This window comes from Elgaria multicarinata, chromosome 1 (genome assembly GCF_023053635.1).
Source record: "Elgaria multicarinata webbii isolate HBS135686 ecotype San Diego chromosome 1, rElgMul1.1.pri, whole genome shotgun sequence".
NCBI classification, from domain to species: Eukaryota; Metazoa; Chordata; class Lepidosauria; order Squamata; family Anguidae; genus Elgaria; species Elgaria multicarinata.
Genome location: NC_086171.1, coordinates 107,615,326 through 107,637,706, shown reverse-complemented (window position 1 = coordinate 107,637,706; position 22,381 = coordinate 107,615,326). Strand labels below are relative to the sequence as shown.

The window sequence follows — 22,381 nt, the reverse complement described above, 5'->3', positions numbered from 1 at the left end:
CCTTCCTACAGATATGGGGAGTCACAAAGTCATTTTTGTGATCAAAATAAAAAGGGTGTGATAGGTCAATGAGCTCTTTCAAATCTCCTTCACTGAATCAATGAGCTATTTACAAGTTCTGAGTTCCCCAAACCCACAAATTCTTTAATGGATTCAGCACAGCACGAAATAGTTCACGTTGCAAATAATAGGCCCTTAACACATGACTTTTCCTATTCAGAGAACATCTTCACATAGGAAAAAAGGTATTCTATATTGCATGGAAATTTTGCGTTCCACTGGATGGCAGGAGGACATTCTGCCCTTTGAAAAAAGAAATGGTATGACATGTAGACCACTTGTCTTTATCCCTATGACAATTGGAGAACTCTACATTGGACAAAAGGAATCATAATAGATTACATGTTCACAAAACACTACAAAATGTCATTAAACACACTGCAGTTCATTGTATAACACAGCCCTAATCAATGAACCTGTATTATTTACTTTTACTCGCCTTAGGATTTGTTATGATTAACTGTCCAAAACATAAAAAATGACAAGATAATCCCATACACAACTGGTGGATGCCAAAACTATGGAGTTAGAACAATGAACTTGGACAATTAGTGAGGTCTCCACTCTTTGGACATTCGCTGTAACATATATTATAAATTTATGGATGGAATTACAAAAAATGGTGTAGCACTGTATATAAAGTCACAACAAAATGAGAAGGCTTTGCCAAGGGTGCCCTTAGCTGGTGTCAGCATTATCCCAACCAAAAGACTAACCACATCAGAAGCTTCCTCACAACTGTGGAATCAAATAAGCAAGATTGGGGACCATTTTGGAAGAACTCTATGTGAGCAGAAACATATACTAGTGGAGGAGGAGGATTGCAGTCACCCACACCACTCATCAGTCATGTTGATCTGACATCCAGGCCTGTCAGGTGTACGAGTATATAGTCCAATATGCTTAGGCTGAAATGCAAAGTAGCTACCTCCCACACAAGATTTGGAAAACGGCAGCGCCATTTGGGCCCTGCATTGATTAACATCATGCACAGGCTCCATGTAAATACTATGTTTAACATGCAGATTTCTGCCAGTCTCAGATATGAGACAGCATGAGTGTGGGAGAATGAGAGGCGGTCACAATCCTGCTCCCAAATCACTGGTCTCCAATGAGGAATATTAAGCAGCTTAGAGAATATTGGTAGATGTCATTGCTTGGAAAATAGTAAAACAAAGGAAAAATCATGATGTATGTCACAATTCCAGGTAAGTAGAGCTGGACACATTTTTACAAAACTTTTTTTTTTTTAATCACCAAAGTCAAAATTACCTCTCCCTTGCTACACATGCCAAGAACTCCCCAACCTCGATAAGCAAGAAAACCTGTCCAAGAACAACTGTTGTTCCTCAAATTTAGTTTCCGAGGAAATGCTGGATTTACTAATCTAGGAAAATAGCAGAGTGCAGTTATTAAAATGCATTCATTTTTCAGAAGGAAAAAATACATCAGATTAGAGTTGGCAAAAAACAACAACACACCACTTCCTCCTGCTCTAAAAGCTTATCTTTGAATTTTGATCTATTCAATCATCAGTTGTTCATTCAACATTTGAGATCTGTATTTGTCACCCAGTAATACTAGAATTCAAAATCTGATGTTTCCCAGTATTTGAGAGTAGACATGCAATGAACGTTTGGCCTCAACTTTTAAAGCAGGGGTTGGGACCCTGTGGCTCTCCATATGTTGTTGGGACTCCAACTCTCATCAGTCCCAGCCAGCTTGGCCAATGATCAAGGATAGTAGAAGTTTAAGTCCATCATCATCTGGAGGACCACAGATTTCCCACCACTGGTCTAAATGGTGTAGGGCTTGCATACCCTTATGGTAGGAGTGGGCAACTTTGACCCTCCAGATATTTTGGCCTACAACTTCCATCAGCCCTAGCCAGCATCAGCAACAGTGAGGAATTGTAGGAGTTGTTGGCCAAAACATCTCGAGGGCCACAAGTTGCCAGCCCTTGATTTATGGGGCACCTCTGTCTCCGTATGCCCCCAGATCTTCAGGCAAAGATATGGTTTGCAAAGATGAAAACTGTAAGGAGCAGGTTTGCCCCAAAGTAGAATCCACACTGTGGAATGTTCTCCCCACAGCTTTATGGCAACTTTCAAGGTTGGTTTTATTTTCAGAAAGCTTTTCCTACAGGCTTTGCTTTGTTTTGAGTGGTTGAGGTGTTTTAATTAAGGAGTTTTAAACTGGCAGTTTCAATGCTATTTTATTGTAAATGTGCTGTGGGTTTTATTGTGATGTTTTAGACACTGGTTGGTTGGAGTTGATTGCTTCACTCTGTAAGCTGCTTTCGGTGCCATGAGAATGTGTCATAGAAATGTTTAAGCACTTTATTACATTTACATCCTGGCTTTTTTCTTCTTGCAAGGAACCCAAGGCAGCTCATATGGTCCTTTTCCTCTCCACTTTATCCTCACAACAATCTTGTGAGGTAGGCTAGGCTGAGAGTCAGTGACTGGCCCAAAGGCAAGTGGGGACTAGAACCCGGGTCTCCCCAGTTGCAATCCAGCACTCTAACCACTACAGCACACTGGCTCCCTAAATAAATGAAATGTCCATCTCCCTCCCAAACCCTGTTCTCAGTTTGCCATACTGCAGCACTCTTCTTACATACAGCTCATCATCTTTATTTTGGATTAACCCTATTGATTGTCCGCAAGTTTATGGTGCAACATCGTCAGGCACAACTGAGAGATGACATACCTCAAATCAATAATTGCTGCTTATTTTAAAATGCTCCTCTAAAGCAGAAAATAAAGAATATCTGGCAAGCAGGTGGAAGCGTGAAGTCAGCAAGCTAAAAGAATTAAAGATCCATATACTGACAACACTGTGGACACAGAGCCACTTTTAACTGCCTGACCTTCACAACAGGGTCACAGAAATCATAGCTACAAAAAGACGTTGGATTTTAATAAGCCTAAGGATGCTTAAGGACAGAACTAGATGTGACAACAATCATGGAGTTGACACCTGTGTGGTGTTCCTCCTTCTCTTCCTGTAATATATAAGGAAACACATGATGTGACATCTTTGTACTATGTGTTAGATATCACATGGCACATTTCATTAATGACACTTTAGAGGGATAGGAATAACGTAATAACAGTCATCATGTCTAGTTCTGGATAATGTAAAAGGATTTTGCAAGAGCAGTCCATAGCCATGATTGGATATGGCCTGTATCAGAACCTTTATTCTAATTATAGCCACATTATAACCTCATCTAAAAATTAGTTCCTACAAAATTCCACCTATATTTTTTGCTCTACATGTATTTCTACATTAACATGTTCTAATGCTTACAGCAATCAATGTAAGAGAGGTTATTATCATTATTTTCATATTGCAGAAGGAGGTGACTGAGGTTAAAGGGGACGGGAGAATTTTAGGCAGAGATTCGAACCACGGACACCCTGATTTGTAGTTCAGTCCCTTGGCCATGACACTGTGCCAGCTCTGATAAAAATTTGTTTCATTTTATTCATTTATACCAAATGCATATCTTAACAGTTAGCCCAAATATGCTCAGGATGGCTTAAAAAATTAAAACACATAAATGGAACAACCATACTTGAAACAATGCACAATAAAAAGCCCAACAGCCCAACAACCATAAGCAAGCTTCAGAACTATTAGCAACCACCAGACAGTAAAAATTCCTTTCTAAATTAAAAACAAAAACAAAACCTTTTTCACTCATCAGTCTAATGGGCTTCCTTAGGCATGGATTTCCAAACAGAAAGTACTTTTCAAAGAGAAAGGAATTTCTCTTGTTATCACCTGCCTTGTCTAAGACTGCAGCAGCACTCAGGGCAGCGTGTCCTATGAAGAACATCTGAGGAGGCATGCATGCAGCCTGTTAATAGAACTAATAAGTGTTCTGTATCGGGAAGCATCAAAATAGTCTTTCAAAGGAGCAGAAAAAATTCTGCCTACACATATGCAATTATTACTTCATCAGTAGTGTCATTCTAACATCTCCTGACAATACTGAATGTCTGCATGTGCGTTCCTGCCTGTACACAGAACCACCACATTTCAGACACATTAGCCCAACTAATTTAAGTTGCTAGCTAAATAAAACATCGAGCATGGCTAGACGGGGCGATATCCCGGTGATCACCCCGGGATCATCCCTGTGTGTCCATATGACGCACAGGGCATCCCGGGAGCAAGGAGGGAAGATGCCTCCCTTGGCCCAGGATATTGCCCTAAAGTTTAGACCATCAGAGAGCCTCGTGTGGCGCAGAGCGGTAAAGCAGCAGTTTCTGCAGCTGAAACTCTCCCCACGGCCTGAGTTCGATCCCAGCGGAAGCTGGTTCTCAGGCAGCCGGCTCAGGTCGACTCAGCCTTCCATCCTCCCGAGGTCGGTAAAATGAGTACCCAGTTAGCTGGGGGAAAGGTAATAACGGCCGGGGAAGGCAACGGCAAACCACCCCGCTATAAGGCCTGCCAAGAAAACGTCAGCGAAAGCTGGTGTCCCTCCAAGAGTCAGTAATGACTCAGTGCTTGCACGAGAGGTTCCTTTCCTTTCCTTAGACCATCAGAGCCTGCTTCAGTTGGACCCCACCCCCTACAGGGCTAACATCTTCACCTTGTGGGGAAGAAGGAGCTGTTGGTTTGCCCCTCCATTGGGGGATGAGAGGACGGAGCAGGGCCTTCCCACCAGCCTAAACAGTCTCCTTAATGTCTTTTTATTTTCTCCCTCTTCCCTCCCCATCCACTTTTCCTTGTGTGTCATGTCTTTTTTTAGAATGTAAGCCTGAGGGTAGGGACTGTCTTCTTTATTGATACATTGTAAGCCGCTCCGAGAGCCTTTTGGCTGAGATGCAGGATAAAAATACTCTAAATAAATAAATAAATAAATAAAGTTTAATTCCGATTTTTCCGTGGTTTTGGGATGATCCCGAGACCACAGAACGTGTGACCCGCTGTCGCTGTTTTGTCCTGGCTCCTCGTAAGTAAACGTGAGGAGCCGGGAACCGGGTAAATAAAAAAAAATAAACTGAGCAGGCTGTGGGATCATATGCTGCAGTCCTCTCTAAATTCAGGAGCAACTTCCCCATTTCCACCTTAGCTGCAGTTGTGAGCACGACAAACGTGCAGTTCATGTGTTCTGCTTGTCCACACAATTTCTGGGTTAACAATCTAGGAATTGCCACCGTGATGTGTGAACCAGGTGTCTATGTCAACACCAACATTAAATGTGATTAAATCCTGTTAAACAATATTTGAAATCAGCTTTAAACCATAGGTTTAAACCTAGTTATATAGGAGACCTGGTTATTTTAAACTATTGTTAATATTGGTGCTGACTTCATGCTTAATCATAGTTAGGACAGGAAGGAGGGAATTCACTCTCGAGACAAAAGGGAGGGTGAAGGAAACACATGAGCCTGTGGCCCACTCGTTATCTCTTTAAAATGTGGTTTAAAATATGTCTGCAGTGATAGTGATTTTCATCAGCTGGACTTTGAAATTTCAAGTTTGAGTTAATATAGGAGATGATGAGGACAATCATTCATCCCCCACCATGCAGTTGAATTCCTCCTCTTGCCCCTCAGAAGGTGATTCCAGATGGAGGGTTTCTAATGCTTACTATTCAAAGGTTTTGTGAAGCTATTCCATCTTCTCCTCCTTAATTTATTTTTTTCTGGTAAGAAAAAAGGTAGAAGTAGAGGTGGGAAAACATGGGCGACTCGAGTAACAAATGGAAGGCAACGCTGTCTGGAACCCTGTAAAATTTCATGAATGAGGCCAGGTGAATGCACAATAGAAGCCTCACCTGGAAGCACCCAAAGGGTCTAATTCCTCCACCAATCCCATTCTGGGATCATTTGCAAACAAAAGGTCTATTTCTGCCACTGAATATTCCCAGTCCTGAATCTTCAGTGGCAGTAATAGATGAAGGCTCTCAGAAATTAGTGTTTTGTCAGGGTAATAAAAAGCCCATTATCTTCTCTAATATCAATTTGATTTCCAAGTCCTGATTAAACATCAGATATCTCATCAGCTAGCTGGACAGGTTAATGTTTGCTCTGCATATATCAAGGAACAGAAATTACTCTTCATTGATTTTGCTTTAAACAAGATGAACATGTTAAAATATTTACCCTGAAACAAAACCTGCTTGTATAAGAGATCTATACAAATTCACCCTACTGAATTTCTACTCTTACCTTGCAGCACAAATGATTCTCTGTTAAGTATCACCACCCACAATTTTGTAGCGCAGAGGGTTTTTTTTCCCCATTAGCAGGCCTGTTTTGGAAAGCAACTCTGATATATGGAGGTGGTAAAATATGTTTATAATACTTGGAAATATAGCCTGCTTATATTAGCATGAAATTCAAATACTGGGGACTCCAAAGAACTGTTTGCAGAAAGCCAGCTCTTGACATGACAGATTATTAAAGGCCCTTTCTTCTCATTTGATTTGGGGAACCCCACAATCATGTAATTGCATTTAGGCAAACAAAGTTTAGAACAAGGGGCCAAATCAATTCAACAAGTTGTGACAAAAATATACTGTCAAGTCCAAGAGGCTATACTTTGCATAAGAAAAAATTGCCCAAGAGCAAGAAGTAATAATAAATGGAATCTGACAATTCCCATCAACATTTGCTAATTTAATATACTTTTTGATCTTTTTTTAATATACTTTTTAAAATATACTTTTTGATCTTCCTTTTTTAAGCCCTCTTAACAAATCTAAAGTCACTTTGTTAATTAAGGAACATACGGTACATTTTGTATAACTTGGCTTACTCATAAATTTAACATTAAAACTAAAAAAAAATTAAAAGTAAAGGTAGGTAGTAAATTTTGTAATTACTGTTTAAAAATTACTTTTAATATACCAAATGGGACAATTTTATGAGCAAGACAAGTTATACATACAACATTTTAGGAACTTCAGCAAGTAGTACCTGTAACACAGGGATGCTGAATGAAGTCAGGGACTCCTTCCCCCAGTGCTGCTGAGAGGCACAGAAGTCCTGGAAAGTGGCTAAATTTGTGGGGCAATGATGTCAACTGATGTAGCCACATCCACTGATGAATCTTGCCTGCGGAGGACCTGGTGAGAGGCAATTTACCCCCACTCACCAAAAGCATGCTCCCTGCCTCTGTATTAGGAAAGGAACGTAAATTTATGTGTGTTTATGTTTGGAAAAACTCCTCTAGCTGAGAATCTTGTGTCAGCGATGGTATATTGAACTGAATTTCAAACCCTCATGATTCCAAGCAGAAGATGACACTGTAGTGTCAGTATACCACAAACAACTTCCCAGTTTTCAAAGCAACAAAGAGGAAGGAATCCCTGATAAACCTTCCTGCCCTTCCCCATCCCCAAGGTAAGCTCTCCCTCAAAGAATCAGGCCTCTTTACGCTGTCCAATCAAACATTTTGGACCATTTCAGGGATGTGTATGAATAATTTCCATGGCAAGTAAACTTCTGCTCACCTATTCCTAATGTAGAGTGATAACTATAGCACACTGACACAGAAAATGCACATATTTGCCCATTAAATATAACAACACCATAAAAGGTGATTGTTTCACACGCAGAAGACACACACAGGGTTTAGTTTGATCAGGTACAAATGTCATATTTCACCATGTCAAAAAGAAGAAACATACCAAGAGCAGAAGCACATTACAAATGTGTTGGGGCAGGCATAATTTGAAGCAACTGTAAGGCATGGGCAAAGTTAACCAATAGGAAGTGGTGAGTTTGCAACATCATACAACGTTACAGAGCTGTAAGTTTGACTTGGAGGTTGGAGGACAACTTTCCTTTTTTGAATAAGAACATCCACAGATCAGATACCAAGGACACCGTGCCTGTCAGGGACTTATCCTCCATACATATAAGGCATGCCATAACCCTGAGCTCATTACTTTCATCCTTCCTCACCCTCATTTTCACTTACCCAAAACAGCCAGGGGGGAATCTTTTACAGGAAGGCACACGACCAGCTCATCTTGACATTGCACAAACCATTTCCCCCTTGCTTCCCCTTCAAAGCATCATGACTTTAGAGCCTCAGGCCACTGTCCAGACACCGCATTTGAGAATTGAGAGTAGAAGCAAGTATTTTTCAACTTTAATGGCTTTGCCTTCCCATTTGATTGGTTGCCTTGCAGCTACTGGGCACCGTTACCCTAGCAATACATGGAGTCCCATTCAGTACATGAAAACGAAAAGAAGCAGCTCATCTCCATGTTAAGTAAAACCAAAGGCATTATCAGTAGGGTGACCATATGAAAAGGAAGACGGGGCTCCTATATTTTTAACAGGTGTATAGAAAAGGGAATTTCAGCAGGTGTCATTTGTATGCATGCAGCACCTGGTGCAATTCCCTCTTCAACACAGGAGCTAAAGCTGCAGGAGGGGTTAAATGGTATTCAATTCTGTATCAACTTTGGGACTGTTTCCCATGCCAATCAATTACTCAAACTTTACAGTCTGTGATAGAGCAATGCCTCTAAAACATCTTGAATCTGGCGGTCAATGGGCCAGTTTGCCAGACACAACACAACAGGCCACTGTGAGTTATTTAACCCATGGTGAGGTAGCATTGCATGCAGGGCATGTGCAGTCACCATTTTGCATATCCAACCCTGTTTGGGGGTTGCTGTGTTGTATGAACCCAGTAAGCATGGGTTAAATAACCCTCACATAACCCTGGAAAAGAACATGGGTTATGCACTTCCTATTTGTTAACTATCGCATAACGCATTCTTGCTGGGCTCACATGACATGACAATCCCAAGTGGGGGTTGGATATGCATAGTGGCACCTGTTATTTAACCCACAATAAACTGCCAGACCAGGGGTACATCTACACCAAACAGGATAATCCACTATGAAAGCGGTATATAAAAGGCAGGAGCCACACTACTGCTTTATAGCGGTATTAAAGTGCCCTGACAACTGTTGGGGCCCATTGACACATACCATATACCACTTTCATACCGCTATATCCTGCTTGGTGTGGCTCCTGCCTTTTATATACCGCTTTCATAGTGCAATATCCTGCTTGGTGTAGATGATCCCCAGGTCTATGTGTTGTGGGGCTTGAAATAAAGTAACTTTAGCTCTACCTTTTGAGACCCATAACACGTTATCTGTCATCTCCTCGCACACATCTGCATGTATGCAGGCCCACTGCTGTGGACTCAAGTACTAACCCTACACTAGGATTAGAAGGGCATTAGAACAAGGCATCTCAGACTCCCTCCTAAAATAAGCTAGTCAAGGAAGGAGGTAGGAATGTGAAGGAACTGCTGTGGGCAGAAACTCCCATGTAAGTTTTGGTGAGTGTAGTGCTAAATCCCTGCTGCTGGAAGGAATGTGTCCCTGACTCTAGTTACTGCAGGATGCATTTGCTCCACGGAACTTTGAACTTCCAGGGGAGCAGGGCGATGTTTGAGAACAGCTGGGTTAAAATGCCACCTTCAAAATGTTTGCTTTCAGTTTGCAGTTTGCTATAGAATTGCAATCCAATAGCTATACAAACCATTTTGGAGCAAGTACTGCTGCAAAACAAGCGTTGGACAAGAAGTCGAAGATGTTTTCTTTTGCAATTTCATTGTGCCAGAATTGTTTGCAGGCTATGAAGAAATGGCCTATTCTGAACCCATAATGTCTAACAGTGCAAAAACTGGTGTTCCATACTTGGCTATGGGCTAGACAGCTAAACAATGCAGACAGGGTTTTGTCCCTTCTAGTCCAGGATGCATGCAGCTAGCAAAAAGGGTGCTAGGATACTGCCCAGCTAAAGCTCCAACAGCTGGTGTGAAGGAAAGCCTTCTGTTACCCCCTCCCCCACCAAATATGGAGCCCTGAGCAATTCCTTCTGCTAAGTAAACGGAAAAGTATAATTAGTAACGCTGTCAGTTTGTGACAATCAAACGTCATGGAAAAAATGATGAGAAATCTAGTCATATGGACCTCACAGAATGTCAAAAGCAGCAGATGCCTCAACTCATAAACAGATGCCCATCATATTCTTCTTAACACACACACACACATACACACACACACTTAATTTTGGAAAAAATAGACACCCTGGTCACTCCTCACTCCCTTGTCCTCAACGTCCCCCTCCATTTCATGATGTTTCCTCTCTACCCCCCCCCCCTTCCTTCCCCTTCACTAGAATCTCTGTCCTGCAAGGTCCCCAGTCCGTCAATATCTTGGTGTGTGTGTGGGTGTGTGTGGAAATATATTGAACAGCTAATAGGATTGATCCAAAGAATCAAAGCTTCTTCGGGTCATTGCTTTCTCTCTATTCCCTCTGGTGAAGAACTTTACCAGGCTGATGCGCCAAGCTGATGTCTCACAAGCCAGTATACACATGATCACGCTAAGTGCATTTACCGAGCTACATTCTACCAGGTGTGGGTTGGGTGGTTGTTGTTTTTTAATGAGACTAAATCAAATACAAATATAATCCATAACTCATCTACCAAACAAACAAAGCCCAATTACTGAATGAAGCTATTAAACAGACTGTTTACATGATCCTTTTGGCTTTTAAAACCAAAATCCATAAAGTACTACAAAGAGCACACAACCAGCCAATACAGCCTCAGTGGGAAAGACAAATGCCAAATTATATGAATACACTATCAATCTCATTTTACCTTTCTCAGAGGTAACATTTTACACTGAAATGCCATTAGTACTCCAATTAAGCCAGCACTATTTTGAATGTTAAACAGGATGTTATGATGACATTTTTGTGAACTTAATGCACTGTTGTCAAGCGAAAACAATGAGTTCTTTCAGAAGTGAAGATAAATGGGTCTTTATAACTGGAGTATAGCCTTATTTACATCAATCCAATACCAGCACGTTTAAATAAAGATGAGACAACTTCAGCCAGGGTTCTGCTAGCATATTGCAAAAATTGTTTTATTTTTCTATTAGGGGAACATCTATCCTGCCTTTCTAAAATCTTATATTTGCTTTGGATTAGCTTTGTTTGTGTGTTTTCAAGCTATAGTTCCAGTTAACTATCAATAGCTGATCAATACACCTTAAACAGAAATTGTTTTAGGTGGGTTCAATGTTTGGTTTCATACAAATAAGAATGAGTAAGGGAAACCCACTTGATCCATTTTTTTAATTTTAATTTTTAAAAACATGTTTAAAACATCACTTCAAATTCTAGCTTGCATAAAATAAAATAAGAATGTTGGTCATTCTTATAAAGAAAAACATAGCAAAAAATTTCAAAATCTGCTTAGCTAAACGGGAAATAATATTTCCTAAGCATTTTGTTATCGAAGATTTCTAGCCTTAAGAAAGTCTAAAAGGAGAGCTCTCATCTCAGTACCAAGTTTCCGACTCAGTTCTGAATAACCTGTTCAGCTGACAGGCACAGGCAGATGAGCTTCTAACTAGAAGCTACCTCATTCCAAAATAAAATCATATTTACACTTTTCTGGATAGAAATTACCTCATTCTTATAGTAACATTTAGGCCTCACAGTCTTATTTACCTTGTTACTAGATATTCCTAAAAAACTGAAATATACAGAAAAGGTTTTATTTCAAGTTAAATTATTTTTGAATCATATCTTTAAGTACTACTTTTAACGATTTTCTGGACAGCTATATACCAAATGTTTTGATGTCTGTGCTTTATACAATTATTGGGCCTGGTCAGACAACACACTAAGCCACAGTTAGGCTGCTAACCCTTTTGCAGCAAACAGTTAGTGAACATGTTTAAACTGTGGTTATGTAGCCACCATGATTAGGAATGGTTCACACGACACGCTAAGTCATGGTTCACACAACATGCTAAATCATAATGCTTAGCTCAAAATGCTTAACTGCTGTGGCTTAGTGTGTCATCTAAACAGGGTCATTTTCTGCTTCTATTTGATAAAAATATCAAATACACTTTTCGTCCTTAGGAAAAAATAAAGAAGAGGGCTTTAGATTCTGGCACTTTTTAAATAACTCTTAAGGCTGGTGATTAAATCATACAATTCTTAATTTTATAAATAATCTCTTGGTGGGCAAGGGGCTTTAACTTTAGCATTATCTTCTTGACATCCTTTTCAGCATTCTCTTCTTTGTTTCTGGGCACAATATAAGGTGCTGGTTATTACCTTTAAGGCCTTACATGGTCTTGGTTCTAGGTACCTCAGGGAGAGCCTCCCCTATGTTCCAGTCCGCCACTTAAATACCTCAGAGTTTTTATCTGCTGCGACTGTTTAATATGAGATCGGCGGCCACATGCAAAAGGACCCTTTCCTTTGCTGTTCCTCAGCTATGGGATGACATGCCGATTGAATTGTGCCTATTGACTTCTTTAAATGTTTTTAAGTGGGAAGGAAAGATTCTGTTATTCCAGCAGGCCTTCCCTTTTTAGAATTCTTTCTCTTTTCTGATTGTTACATGATGCTTCTAGGCTATATTGGGGTTGGGGTGTGTGTGTTGTTAAACTTTTTTTTAACTCTGTATGCTACCTAGAGTACTTTGTATATAGGCAGGTTATAAATTGAATAAACAAAAATAAATTATAAATAATACATGTTTAAATTTCTTAACTCTGCATGCATTAAACTTTTGGTATTTGCATTTGACAAAGACGACAAGAAATCTTATATTGCTGTGAGAGAGGTGAGTTAGCAACAGATTTCCTAAAACATCCGTTCTGATTAGTATTGCAGCCATTTCCTCCTCCACCTAGATAAACTTTTTTTATACTTAAAGAGACCTATGCCCTGCATTTGCAAAACAATACAAAATCCAACAATAAATCCAGATCAACAAATATGTTTATCAGCAAATAACGCCAGTAGAGTTACTAAACAACACCCAGCAAAGAAAAGTACTAATTATAGGGAAACATGCACAAACTGATTTTTAATGCAAAAGTTTTCTCAATTTCTCAAGCCTTTAAAAAGCATCTTCCTAAATCACTTACAGCTTGAAAACTGTTCTGAATTATTTATTTTGCCACCATAGTTAAGAGGCTAAAAAAGCAAGAATAGTTTTTAGCTAATGCCCCCAAACCCTCTTAGCTTTGTTTATCTGATCAATCTTAATGTTTGCCAGTATTCTAAAACAGAACATCACACACCTTTTTCCCAGTTAGCTGGATATCCCACAAGGGAAACAAGGAAATTTATTCAGACTTTTTCATAGAAAAAGAAAACCTGAAAAGGTGAACCAAAACATGACTTCTTTAAGTAGGGGGTTCCAAACTGTGTTCTGACGAGTCCTGGGATTCCTTATCAGAAAGATATCAAAGATTTCATAATGAGAAGATCAATAATGGCAGACAGGCTTCCCTGAAAGATCGACTATCACTACCCATCTTCCTTTGCACTGTGCAGCCACAGAAGTATGTTGCACACTTTGATTACAGACGACAATGATGACGCCTAGCAGGCCTTATCGTCGCTTTGCATGACCTGAGTGAGAAATTAGAACACAGTTTGCAACATGCAGGGATTCCATGACAACTTGAGCCGATGTGGAAATGGTTCTCTGAAGGCAGAGAGACTGGAAAGTATTCCTGAAAGACTCAGAAATAGTGCTTCCTTTATCACTGTTACAAAGGTCTTGATGTTATTTCTCCTAATACACCCACTAGGGATGCCTGGGAGTTCTCCCAAGCCTAGCTTGGATATGAACCCTGGACTTTCAGGAGACCCATCTCAAAACGCAAGGCATCTCCCAGTCTCCCCAATGAGTCTTCCCGCTAGGATTAAGAACAAAGCACTCAGGTCCTGCACTGCTGCCTGTCTCTGTTGCCCTCCCAGGGCCCAAGTCATCCCCCCTACACCCAAAACATGCCCCTTCCTCTCCCTTTCCTTAGCAGGAAGGCGTGAGTAGCAGGAATGACAAAAAGGGGAGAAGAGACAGACTTTCACCCTCTGTTTCAGCCTTCCTCCTCGGTCCCATCTGCATACCACAGACTTAAACTGGTTCAACAGTTTAAACTAGGGGATCCTAGGAACTGTAGCTCCATGAGGGATGTTAGGGATTTCTAACAGAGAATTCCCAGGATCCTTTGGGGGATAACCATGAGAGAGAGGCAAAAAAAAAAGTTTATAAATTTGTAACGCAGGTATGCCCTGAGAGATATTATCATGGAAAAACAAGAGGAAACAATACTGAAACCATATGCAAGACTGTGCATAATTAATGCTAAAATATAGTTTTGGGTCTAGGCAATCCAACTGCTGTACCAAGGAAAGCTGACCTGTGTGGGTTGTATAAATTAAGCAAATATGCACAATTCCCCAAATTGTATAAACTTATTATGCTTTTCTTAGTCATTGACAAGAGAAAAGGAATTACAGAGGGCACTTGATAGTTCATTCCCAACCATTGGAAATCAATTTCAGCTTCCTCTCTGGCTTCCACAATTTCAGAAAATATGATCCATGTACTTTCAAGCGAGTACTTGCAGGTACAAGGCTAGAAACTTACTTTTTCCTTTCTTTTTTTAAGGTGAAAGCCATGATTCTCAAGAAGCTGAATTTTGTACTGTTTCTGGCTACACCATAGAATTGCAGGACACACAGAAGACTACCAATATGCAATTGAGGGTAAAATGAGAGGATAACACAACCTGTAAATCTGGGAGCAAGAAAATAACTCTTACCTACAACAAATTACTATAACATCAATACCTGCAAATTCTCTCTTGTAAGCACATTACATATCTTTAAGTATCCAACTTTGCACTCTTTAAAATTCAGGGTGGGAGCTCAGAGAGTAAATAATGACAGACATCTCTTTAAAAGTAGGTAGTTTCCGTCTCAAAAGGCAGTAAATTCCTGTGTTGCTAGCATTGCGTACAAACACATTCATCATGAGCCAAGCAGTATTATCACTTGCAAAGGAGCTGAATACAAATTCCCATTCTACTGGAGCACACATCACAGTATTAAGGGTGGGATAATTCATAAAGACAAGCAGGGAAGGTAGCATTTCACACTTTCCCTCTGAGCTATAAATAGTTATGGCATTTTCAAGAAAACTCTACTCCAGTGCACTAAGTGTTCTACATACTTTATATATCATTACCGACACAGACCTATGTCCAAGTTCTTAAATAAGTAACGACGTTCAACCCCTTACCAAGTTTTCCTGGTTTCGCGCAGCTATTTTCTGATCGTCTTCTCCCCCGTTTTTCATGTATTTGACTTCTTCCACAGGTTTGATCCTATACTCATCTGAGGAGAAGGAGCGGGAGAAAGACACATGTAAAAACAGTTATAATACCTATGGACGTCAGCAATGAAAAATGCAGATGATAAGGGAGTAAGAGCTCATAAACATTTCATAATTTCAAATAGCGGTCTAATGGAAGACTCTTCTCCTGTGCTGTCTTTATAGACTTTGAAAGCGCTCCTGGAAGGAACAATTAAGAAAAAACACAACTTTTAAGTGCACTAGTATGGGAAGATCACTTTGAGATGACGTTAAGGACCATTTCTTTATAATTGAATGGGTACATGTTACAGACCTTTCATTATGTATCCAATAAAACAGCTTCATCACACCACATTTCCCCCCCCCCGGTTGTCCCTGCACTATCCGTCTCCATTTCTACAGCACATCAAGTGCTGATCACTTTCACATGTGTGCGTTGTTGCGCGATTTCAGCGCAATTTCAGCATGTGCATCATTTCACCTGTGCAGCTTGCATCACTAACATAACGTCCTGTCTCCTCCCGTCTCCTTGCACTTGTAATATGGTGGACCGACTAAGCGAACTCCATACCAACAATCCAGCAGCCATTCCCAAGGAGAATGATGAGGAAAGGAAATTGAAATGGCGCACTGGAAGGGAACCACCCCGCCCACTGCTTTCGTCAGCAACACCGTCCTACACACATGCCCTTCCGCAGACACCCCCCCAGCAGAAAAATCGGGATGATCTGAAATAGCATCGAAAAGGAAATTACACAGGAACGGAACAGTGATGTTATCACGCATGGTGAAAAGAACTAGACTTTCCCCATACAAAAATAAAATGGAAGAGAAGAGGTAAACGGCGCGATCACAACAAGATCACAGCAGGATGGGTACAATGTCATGTGAGTGCTGCTCTGCAAAACTGGACACCAGGCATGTTGAGACTGCGTTAAAATGCTGGTGTGGTGGAGCTCATACATACAGCTTATACCATGAAATTATATGCCAGAGAGCTGGACCATTTATAGGTCCCTAGCACAAGTATCCCTGGCAGGTGCAGGGGAAAGATCTCATTGATCAGGAAATGATTAAAGAACAGGAAGCGGAGAGTAAGAATAAAATTATATTTCTCACAATACAGGGATGTACAAAGTTGGCTCCTCCAAGGATCTGCACGGTGATCAGTGCTTTTATCATTTCCTCATAAAAGATCCGGAGTTAAGGGTGAGCAGTGAGATAGCAAGTTTACTGATGACACCAAAGAATTCAGGGAGGTAAAAAACATAAAAGGGACTGAGAAGAGCTCTAAAAGGGTCTCTCCAAACTGGGGGAATGGGTATTCAAACAGCAAATGCAGTTCAATGTAAACAAGTGTAAACTGATGCATATTGAGGCAAAAAATATATAACTTCAAATATACACTAAGCCGGCAGTGGTGGGTAGCTCAATGAAATGTCGCCCAAGTGTGTAGTCACTGTGAAAGAGGTAAACACCATGTTAGGAGATTGAAAATGATACTACTAAGTTCATGATGCCATTACACAAATGTAGGAGTCACCGCACTTGGAATGCTGTGTATAGATCTGGTCACTGCACCTCAAAAGTTGCGAAAAATGGCAACCAAAATGGTCAAAGAACTAGAGCAACACCCCAGCAAGGAAAGTTTTAAGACATTGCAGGCTTTTTCGATTTAAAAAAAAAAAGGTGAATAAGTGGAAACATGACAGAGATATATAAAATGATGTATGTTGTGGAGAAAATGGATAGAAAGAACGTTTTCTTCCTCTCTCATAACACTAGAATCCAGGGTCAATGAAGACCAATGAGGGGTGAATCTGAATGATTGGAGATTCAGAACAAACAGAAGTATGTCTTCACACAGCGCATAGTTTAAACTACAGAATTCGCTACTACAAGATGTGGCCATGACCACCAACTTAAAGTTCCATCCGACGAGCGTTTTATTGCACGCTCGTTACTGGGCACTCACAGAGTTTGCTCAGGTCCCTCACATGACGTCGTCTGCCTCCCGTGCGCCTTCTGCCCCTTCTGGCCTTCCTTGTGCAACAAAAAAAAACCTCATTAAGTCCAATGTTTTTTTAAACGCGGAATTGCTGCTCTCTCCTGCTGTGTGCAGGAGAAGCAGAACCATTAGAACAGCGGACTCAATGGGCCTTGTACTCATTGTGTACTTCCTCTTCTTGAAAGAGGAAATAACTTGAGGAAGGAAAACATGGGCGGAGAAGCGAGGTAGGGAGCATGTTAACCCCCGGTTTGATGGAGCTTTTACACAGCTTTAAAGGGTGATTAGACAAATTCATGGAGGAAAAGGTTATCAATGGCTACTATTCATGCTAGCTATATTACAGGAAGGTGCTATTACCCTCATGTTCCTGCTTAAGGGACATTTGAACTAACTGTGTGTGTAAGAGAACTTCCTGGTGGATTATGCCATGTGTTAAGAAGTAGGAGGAAGCTAGCATCCTAAGGTTGATCTGACTGATCTAGTACTGAGCAGAGAACCCCTTTATACCAGCCTTCATCAAACCACTTGCCCGGCTGGTTGAAAATGATGGGAATTCTAGTCCAAAACATCTGGAGGGCACAAGGTTGGGGATAGATAATTTTCTGCCCATGATATGCATCTCTTCATTGTTTTCCAAATGGTAAATTTCAAATGCCCTCAGAAATTGTATTAACAAGGGTTAACGTTAGATAGACATAATCCAAAAGAGGAGGCAGGGAAAGTTTTCACTCCCGCAGCACGGTCTCTTAACCAGCATATTATGATTACGCCATCCTCTTCCCTGCTCCTAGAACATTAATGACCAATCTCCTCTCATATGTTCAGGAGATGTCTGTTGCACCAGATATATTTTTGTTTATCGTGTTATGAAAAAATAAGTTGAAAACAGATGCTGTCAAAAAATGAAGAATGACTTGCTAGAGGTAGTTTGAAAAACCTGAAATATCTGAGTTCCCTACTGAGAAAACAGAAGTGTCTTCTAGGTAATTTGACTGTCAAGTGTTAAGAGAAATATCTGACTAATTATGACCCTGTAGCAGTGTAAGATAAATCATAGTAAGGATAAAATATCTGTATTGAATTGGTCCAGTGCCCTTTAAGATTCAAGAACTGGGCATTATGTGCCAAATAATGATCGTTGTAGCTCAAATGCCGACAGTCACAATTGGTGACTGCTCCAATAACTCATCCAAATGGCACTGAAGATAGTTTTCTTTGATTTCCTCCATTACACATTGGTAGGTGTACATGGTAACAGATGAGTTCACAAATGGATCCTCATCATTAAACAAAATGCAGTATCAAGCAATGACAGGCCCATGCACACTATAGAATGCATGAGTATTTTAAGATGTGTTACAGCTTCATGTAATAGTTTAAATACTTATAGTTATTTGAAAATATTTGAACAGTAAACCAACCAATTTGGTGGAGATGTGTGTGAGGCTGGTTGCATTCCTATTTGGAATTTTATATTTTAAGTCCTTTTTTATTACATTTCTATACCATCTAATAGCCAAAGCTCTCAAGGTTCTCAACAATTAAAACCATAAAATATAAATATAAAAAAATTAAAAGTTTAAAACTACCATGAAATTAAAATAATAAAACCAAAATAAACCCAGCAGCAGTGCAAAGATTTAAAATACAGTACCAAATTTAAAGCACTTGCTATGGCCTCTGGTTGAAGCATCAAATCTTGTGTGTGGTTATTAAGTATGGGTTAGCGTGTTATATGAACAGTCCAGTATGTTATCCTGCCACTAAAAAAGGAGTGGGAACGATTTTAAAAAGTTTAGCAGATTCCCCGCAAGCGCTACATTAGAGACCTGTCACAGGTGCCACTGGAGGTGCGCACAAGTAACATGGTGACTGCAGGCACTACGTTGGGGACCCCTGCCCTACATAGTCCCAGCCACCCAACCACAGGTGCATGAGCTCAAAATTAACAGACTGCTGGATGGAGAATCTGCTTAGTGAGAAAGAATTACTGAAACTGCTTCCCACAACCGAGTCTTGCCGTCTGTACTACAGAAGAAGCTGGTGGGCAGAGCTGGGTGAGACAGGCTCCCCCTCTCTTTCCTCAACCGGATCTCCATGATACACGCCAGGTTAGCATTTTCACCCAGAGGCTCTCAACCTCAGCCCCTTTCTCCCCAATTCTGGAATAGAAGAATAATGCTGACCTACCTTAATGTTTTGCTTTAAGTCACAATATGGTAATATGTGTGAAGTGCTTTGAGTACTCTGAAGTACTACATAAATTCTAAGTACTCTTCATTGGGTAAATAAGCAAATAATTAAAAAGGGAATGTTTTTAAAGATACTATTTTCTGCTCTATTAAAACAAACTGATGGACAAAACACAGAATATAGTAGACTATTTTACACAAAAAGGGAATACCCCAAGAATAATTTTTAGAACAAAATGGGGTAGGGAGTCAGAGGTACTTTGTGAAATGCTCTTTGTCACCACCACAAACAAAACAGTAGAAAAGAGACACAAGGGAGACAAGAACAAAATAGCAATAAAGTTGCAGAGAAAAGCCAGATATATTATGAATGCAGACATAATGCACTTCTCGAAGTCCATGGCATAAAACAGACAGGTATGATAGCGTTAAAAACTAACAATGATTAGACCAATAAAGTTTGGAAGAAAAAGAGAACCATAAACACCATGGCATATAGATATCTATGTATGCATGCATGGGTGTTTTAGAGGACTGCTCAACCAACAATACAAATAAATAAATATTTCCATCTGGAAACAGATAATTCCACCACACAAAGCTACCATGGCAACATAATGAAGAAGCACAGTGTTCATTAATAATGGTCTCGGTGATAAATGAGCACATCAGCATGTACCACTGAAACAATTACAAAGGAAGGAAAAAATGGTAAAAGAAGTAATGGGAGGAACAGTTACAGCACAATGTGGATTCCAACAGTGAGGCATTAGAAAGAAGACAATGAAAACCACCACTGAGTCTCAAGAACCCAATCAAACGCATCTCAATGTAATTAGATTATCTCAGACACAGACGTGGTCAACGAACTAGTCAAATATTATAAATTAAATGTGAAATATTTAACGCATTATTTAATTATGACCACCACCACCATCAGAGAATTCCGCTGATTAAAAATGTTTCTAGAAGACTTCAGAGTCCAGTCACTGCCAGAAGCTTTACAGAGCACCATGAAAGGTTTCTTGGAGGACTCTGGACTTCACAGTAGTCCCAGTTCTTCAACACATTTGAAATATGCTACAGTAATGACTTCGGTGTTTGCTTTATGCTTCCTTGTGTTCATGGATGCTTGCAGTTACAGCACATGGTGAATGTGAGAAGCTAGGCTCTGTAATGATTGCTTTTAGATGTATCAGCCCTGTTTTATCATTATGTGCATGGGCCTTGAGCTCATGTGCTACCCCCTCCCCAGCACACTCATGAGGAGGAGCTAGGAAGTACCCAGTTTTAATTGAAAACTCCAGTTTTCAATTAACCACAGTTTAACATTACATCCAACTATGTTATATTGACAATCACAAGGAGGAAACACATCAAGCACACAGACAAGTTAAGCGCTTGTATGGGGAGAGAGTGAGTGCTACATTATGGTTATCATTTAATAAAATCTGAGGAGGGTAACCCTTTACAAACTTATAATTTGGAAGCTATATTCCATGATAGAAAAATCCCCTAAAAATGTACAATTTCTGCATCTGTGTCCTAGCAGAGAAGCCTTGAATGGTTGCAGCAAATCTCAACCAAATACCTAGATTAAACCCAACTTTGGAAAGGGGTAAAAATAATAATTTATTTCTATATTGACAAGGGCTACAGTGCAGACCTAGCTAGAAGAAAAGTCTGCTTATAAACAACAAAAAAAGTGAGCTTAGTTTATACTTGGAAAGCTCAGTATAAGCTCAGTTTTAGGTCTTTAGGTGGAGCTCACACATTAAAGTTTAGGTGTAGGTCTCAGACCATTTTAAGGGTTCAGAGTTTAGTTCAGTGTTAAATACCAGACTGTGAGACTAGAGAATTGCACTCTGAGCCAGGCCTATAACAAGTCAGACCCTTGCATTCCCAGAGGGGTCCTAACTATATTACAATATTTTAATTCACACCCATTGTCTTCTTCCCGGATAATAATTACAAATTTCAGAGGGCTCAACTAACCTAGATTTCCAGTCACTAGAAACTGGTGTAGCCCAATAGCTGAGCCAGACACACCCTTGTTTTTTGAAGGAGGCTCTCTTAATTTAATTGGGTGCAGCAGCAACTGGGAAGCTAGACAGACCTATAAAAGTAGGGCAGGCTGGTGAAGGAAGGCTCCAGCTGACAAAGTTTCTCAATCCCAGTGACAAATAGCTTTATCTCACATGGGAAAACATGCTCCCTACTGTTGCTTCTCCACTCCTGGTTTCATTGCTCAGGTGATTTCTTTTTCAAAACAGGAAGTAAACAAGCACGAAGCCCATTCAGTCGGGCCTTCGAATCACGCTGCTTCTCCTGCACACAGCAGGAGAAAGTAACACCTTCCAGTTTTAAAAATATTTTGGACTTTCTGCGGTTTTTCTTGTGGCGCAAGGAAGGCCAGAAGGGGCGGAAGGCATATGATGTCATGTGAGGGCCCTGCAAAAAATCCGTGGGTGCCCAGTAAGGAGTGTGCAATAAAACGCTCGTCGGATGGAGCCCAAAGCATCAAAGTAATGACATGTTAAGCAGACAGGCAAGTTAAGTACCCACATTTAACCATGTATGCTAACCTGAACTCTTTAGAGAATGGGTGGGATGAAAAACCTAATAGGTTTATGTGTTGCTTTATAAAGGCAGTTTCCTAGCCCTTTTGGTTCCAAAGGGACAAATTCATGGCAGATAATGCTATCAATAGCTACTAGTCATGATGGCTATATATTACCTCCAGTATCAGTATCTGGATGGGGTTGCACTCCCTCTGAAGGAGCAGGTTCGTAGCTTGGGGGTTCTCCTAGAACCGTCACTGTCACTTGAGGCTCAGGTGGCCTCGGAGGCACGGAGTGCTTTCTACCAACTCCGGTTGGTGGCCCAGCTACACCCCTATCTGGACAGGGA

At 40.4% G+C, this 22,381-nt stretch overlaps 1 protein-coding gene across 2 annotated transcripts in view; it reads right to left on the bottom strand.

Annotated features, from left to right (window-relative positions):
* The window catches only part of C1H1orf21 (chromosome 1 C1orf21 homolog), a 147,752-nt gene that overhangs the window by 50,830 nt on the left and 74,541 nt on the right, over window positions 1-22,381 (bottom strand). For both annotated transcript variants that reach the window (XM_063134685.1, XM_063134693.1), the window contains exon 3: window positions 15,194-15,288. In XM_063134685.1, coding sequence (XP_062990755.1) covers window positions 15,194-15,288 — 95 coding nt within the window. The remainder of the gene's footprint in view (window positions 1-15,193; window positions 15,289-22,381) is intronic.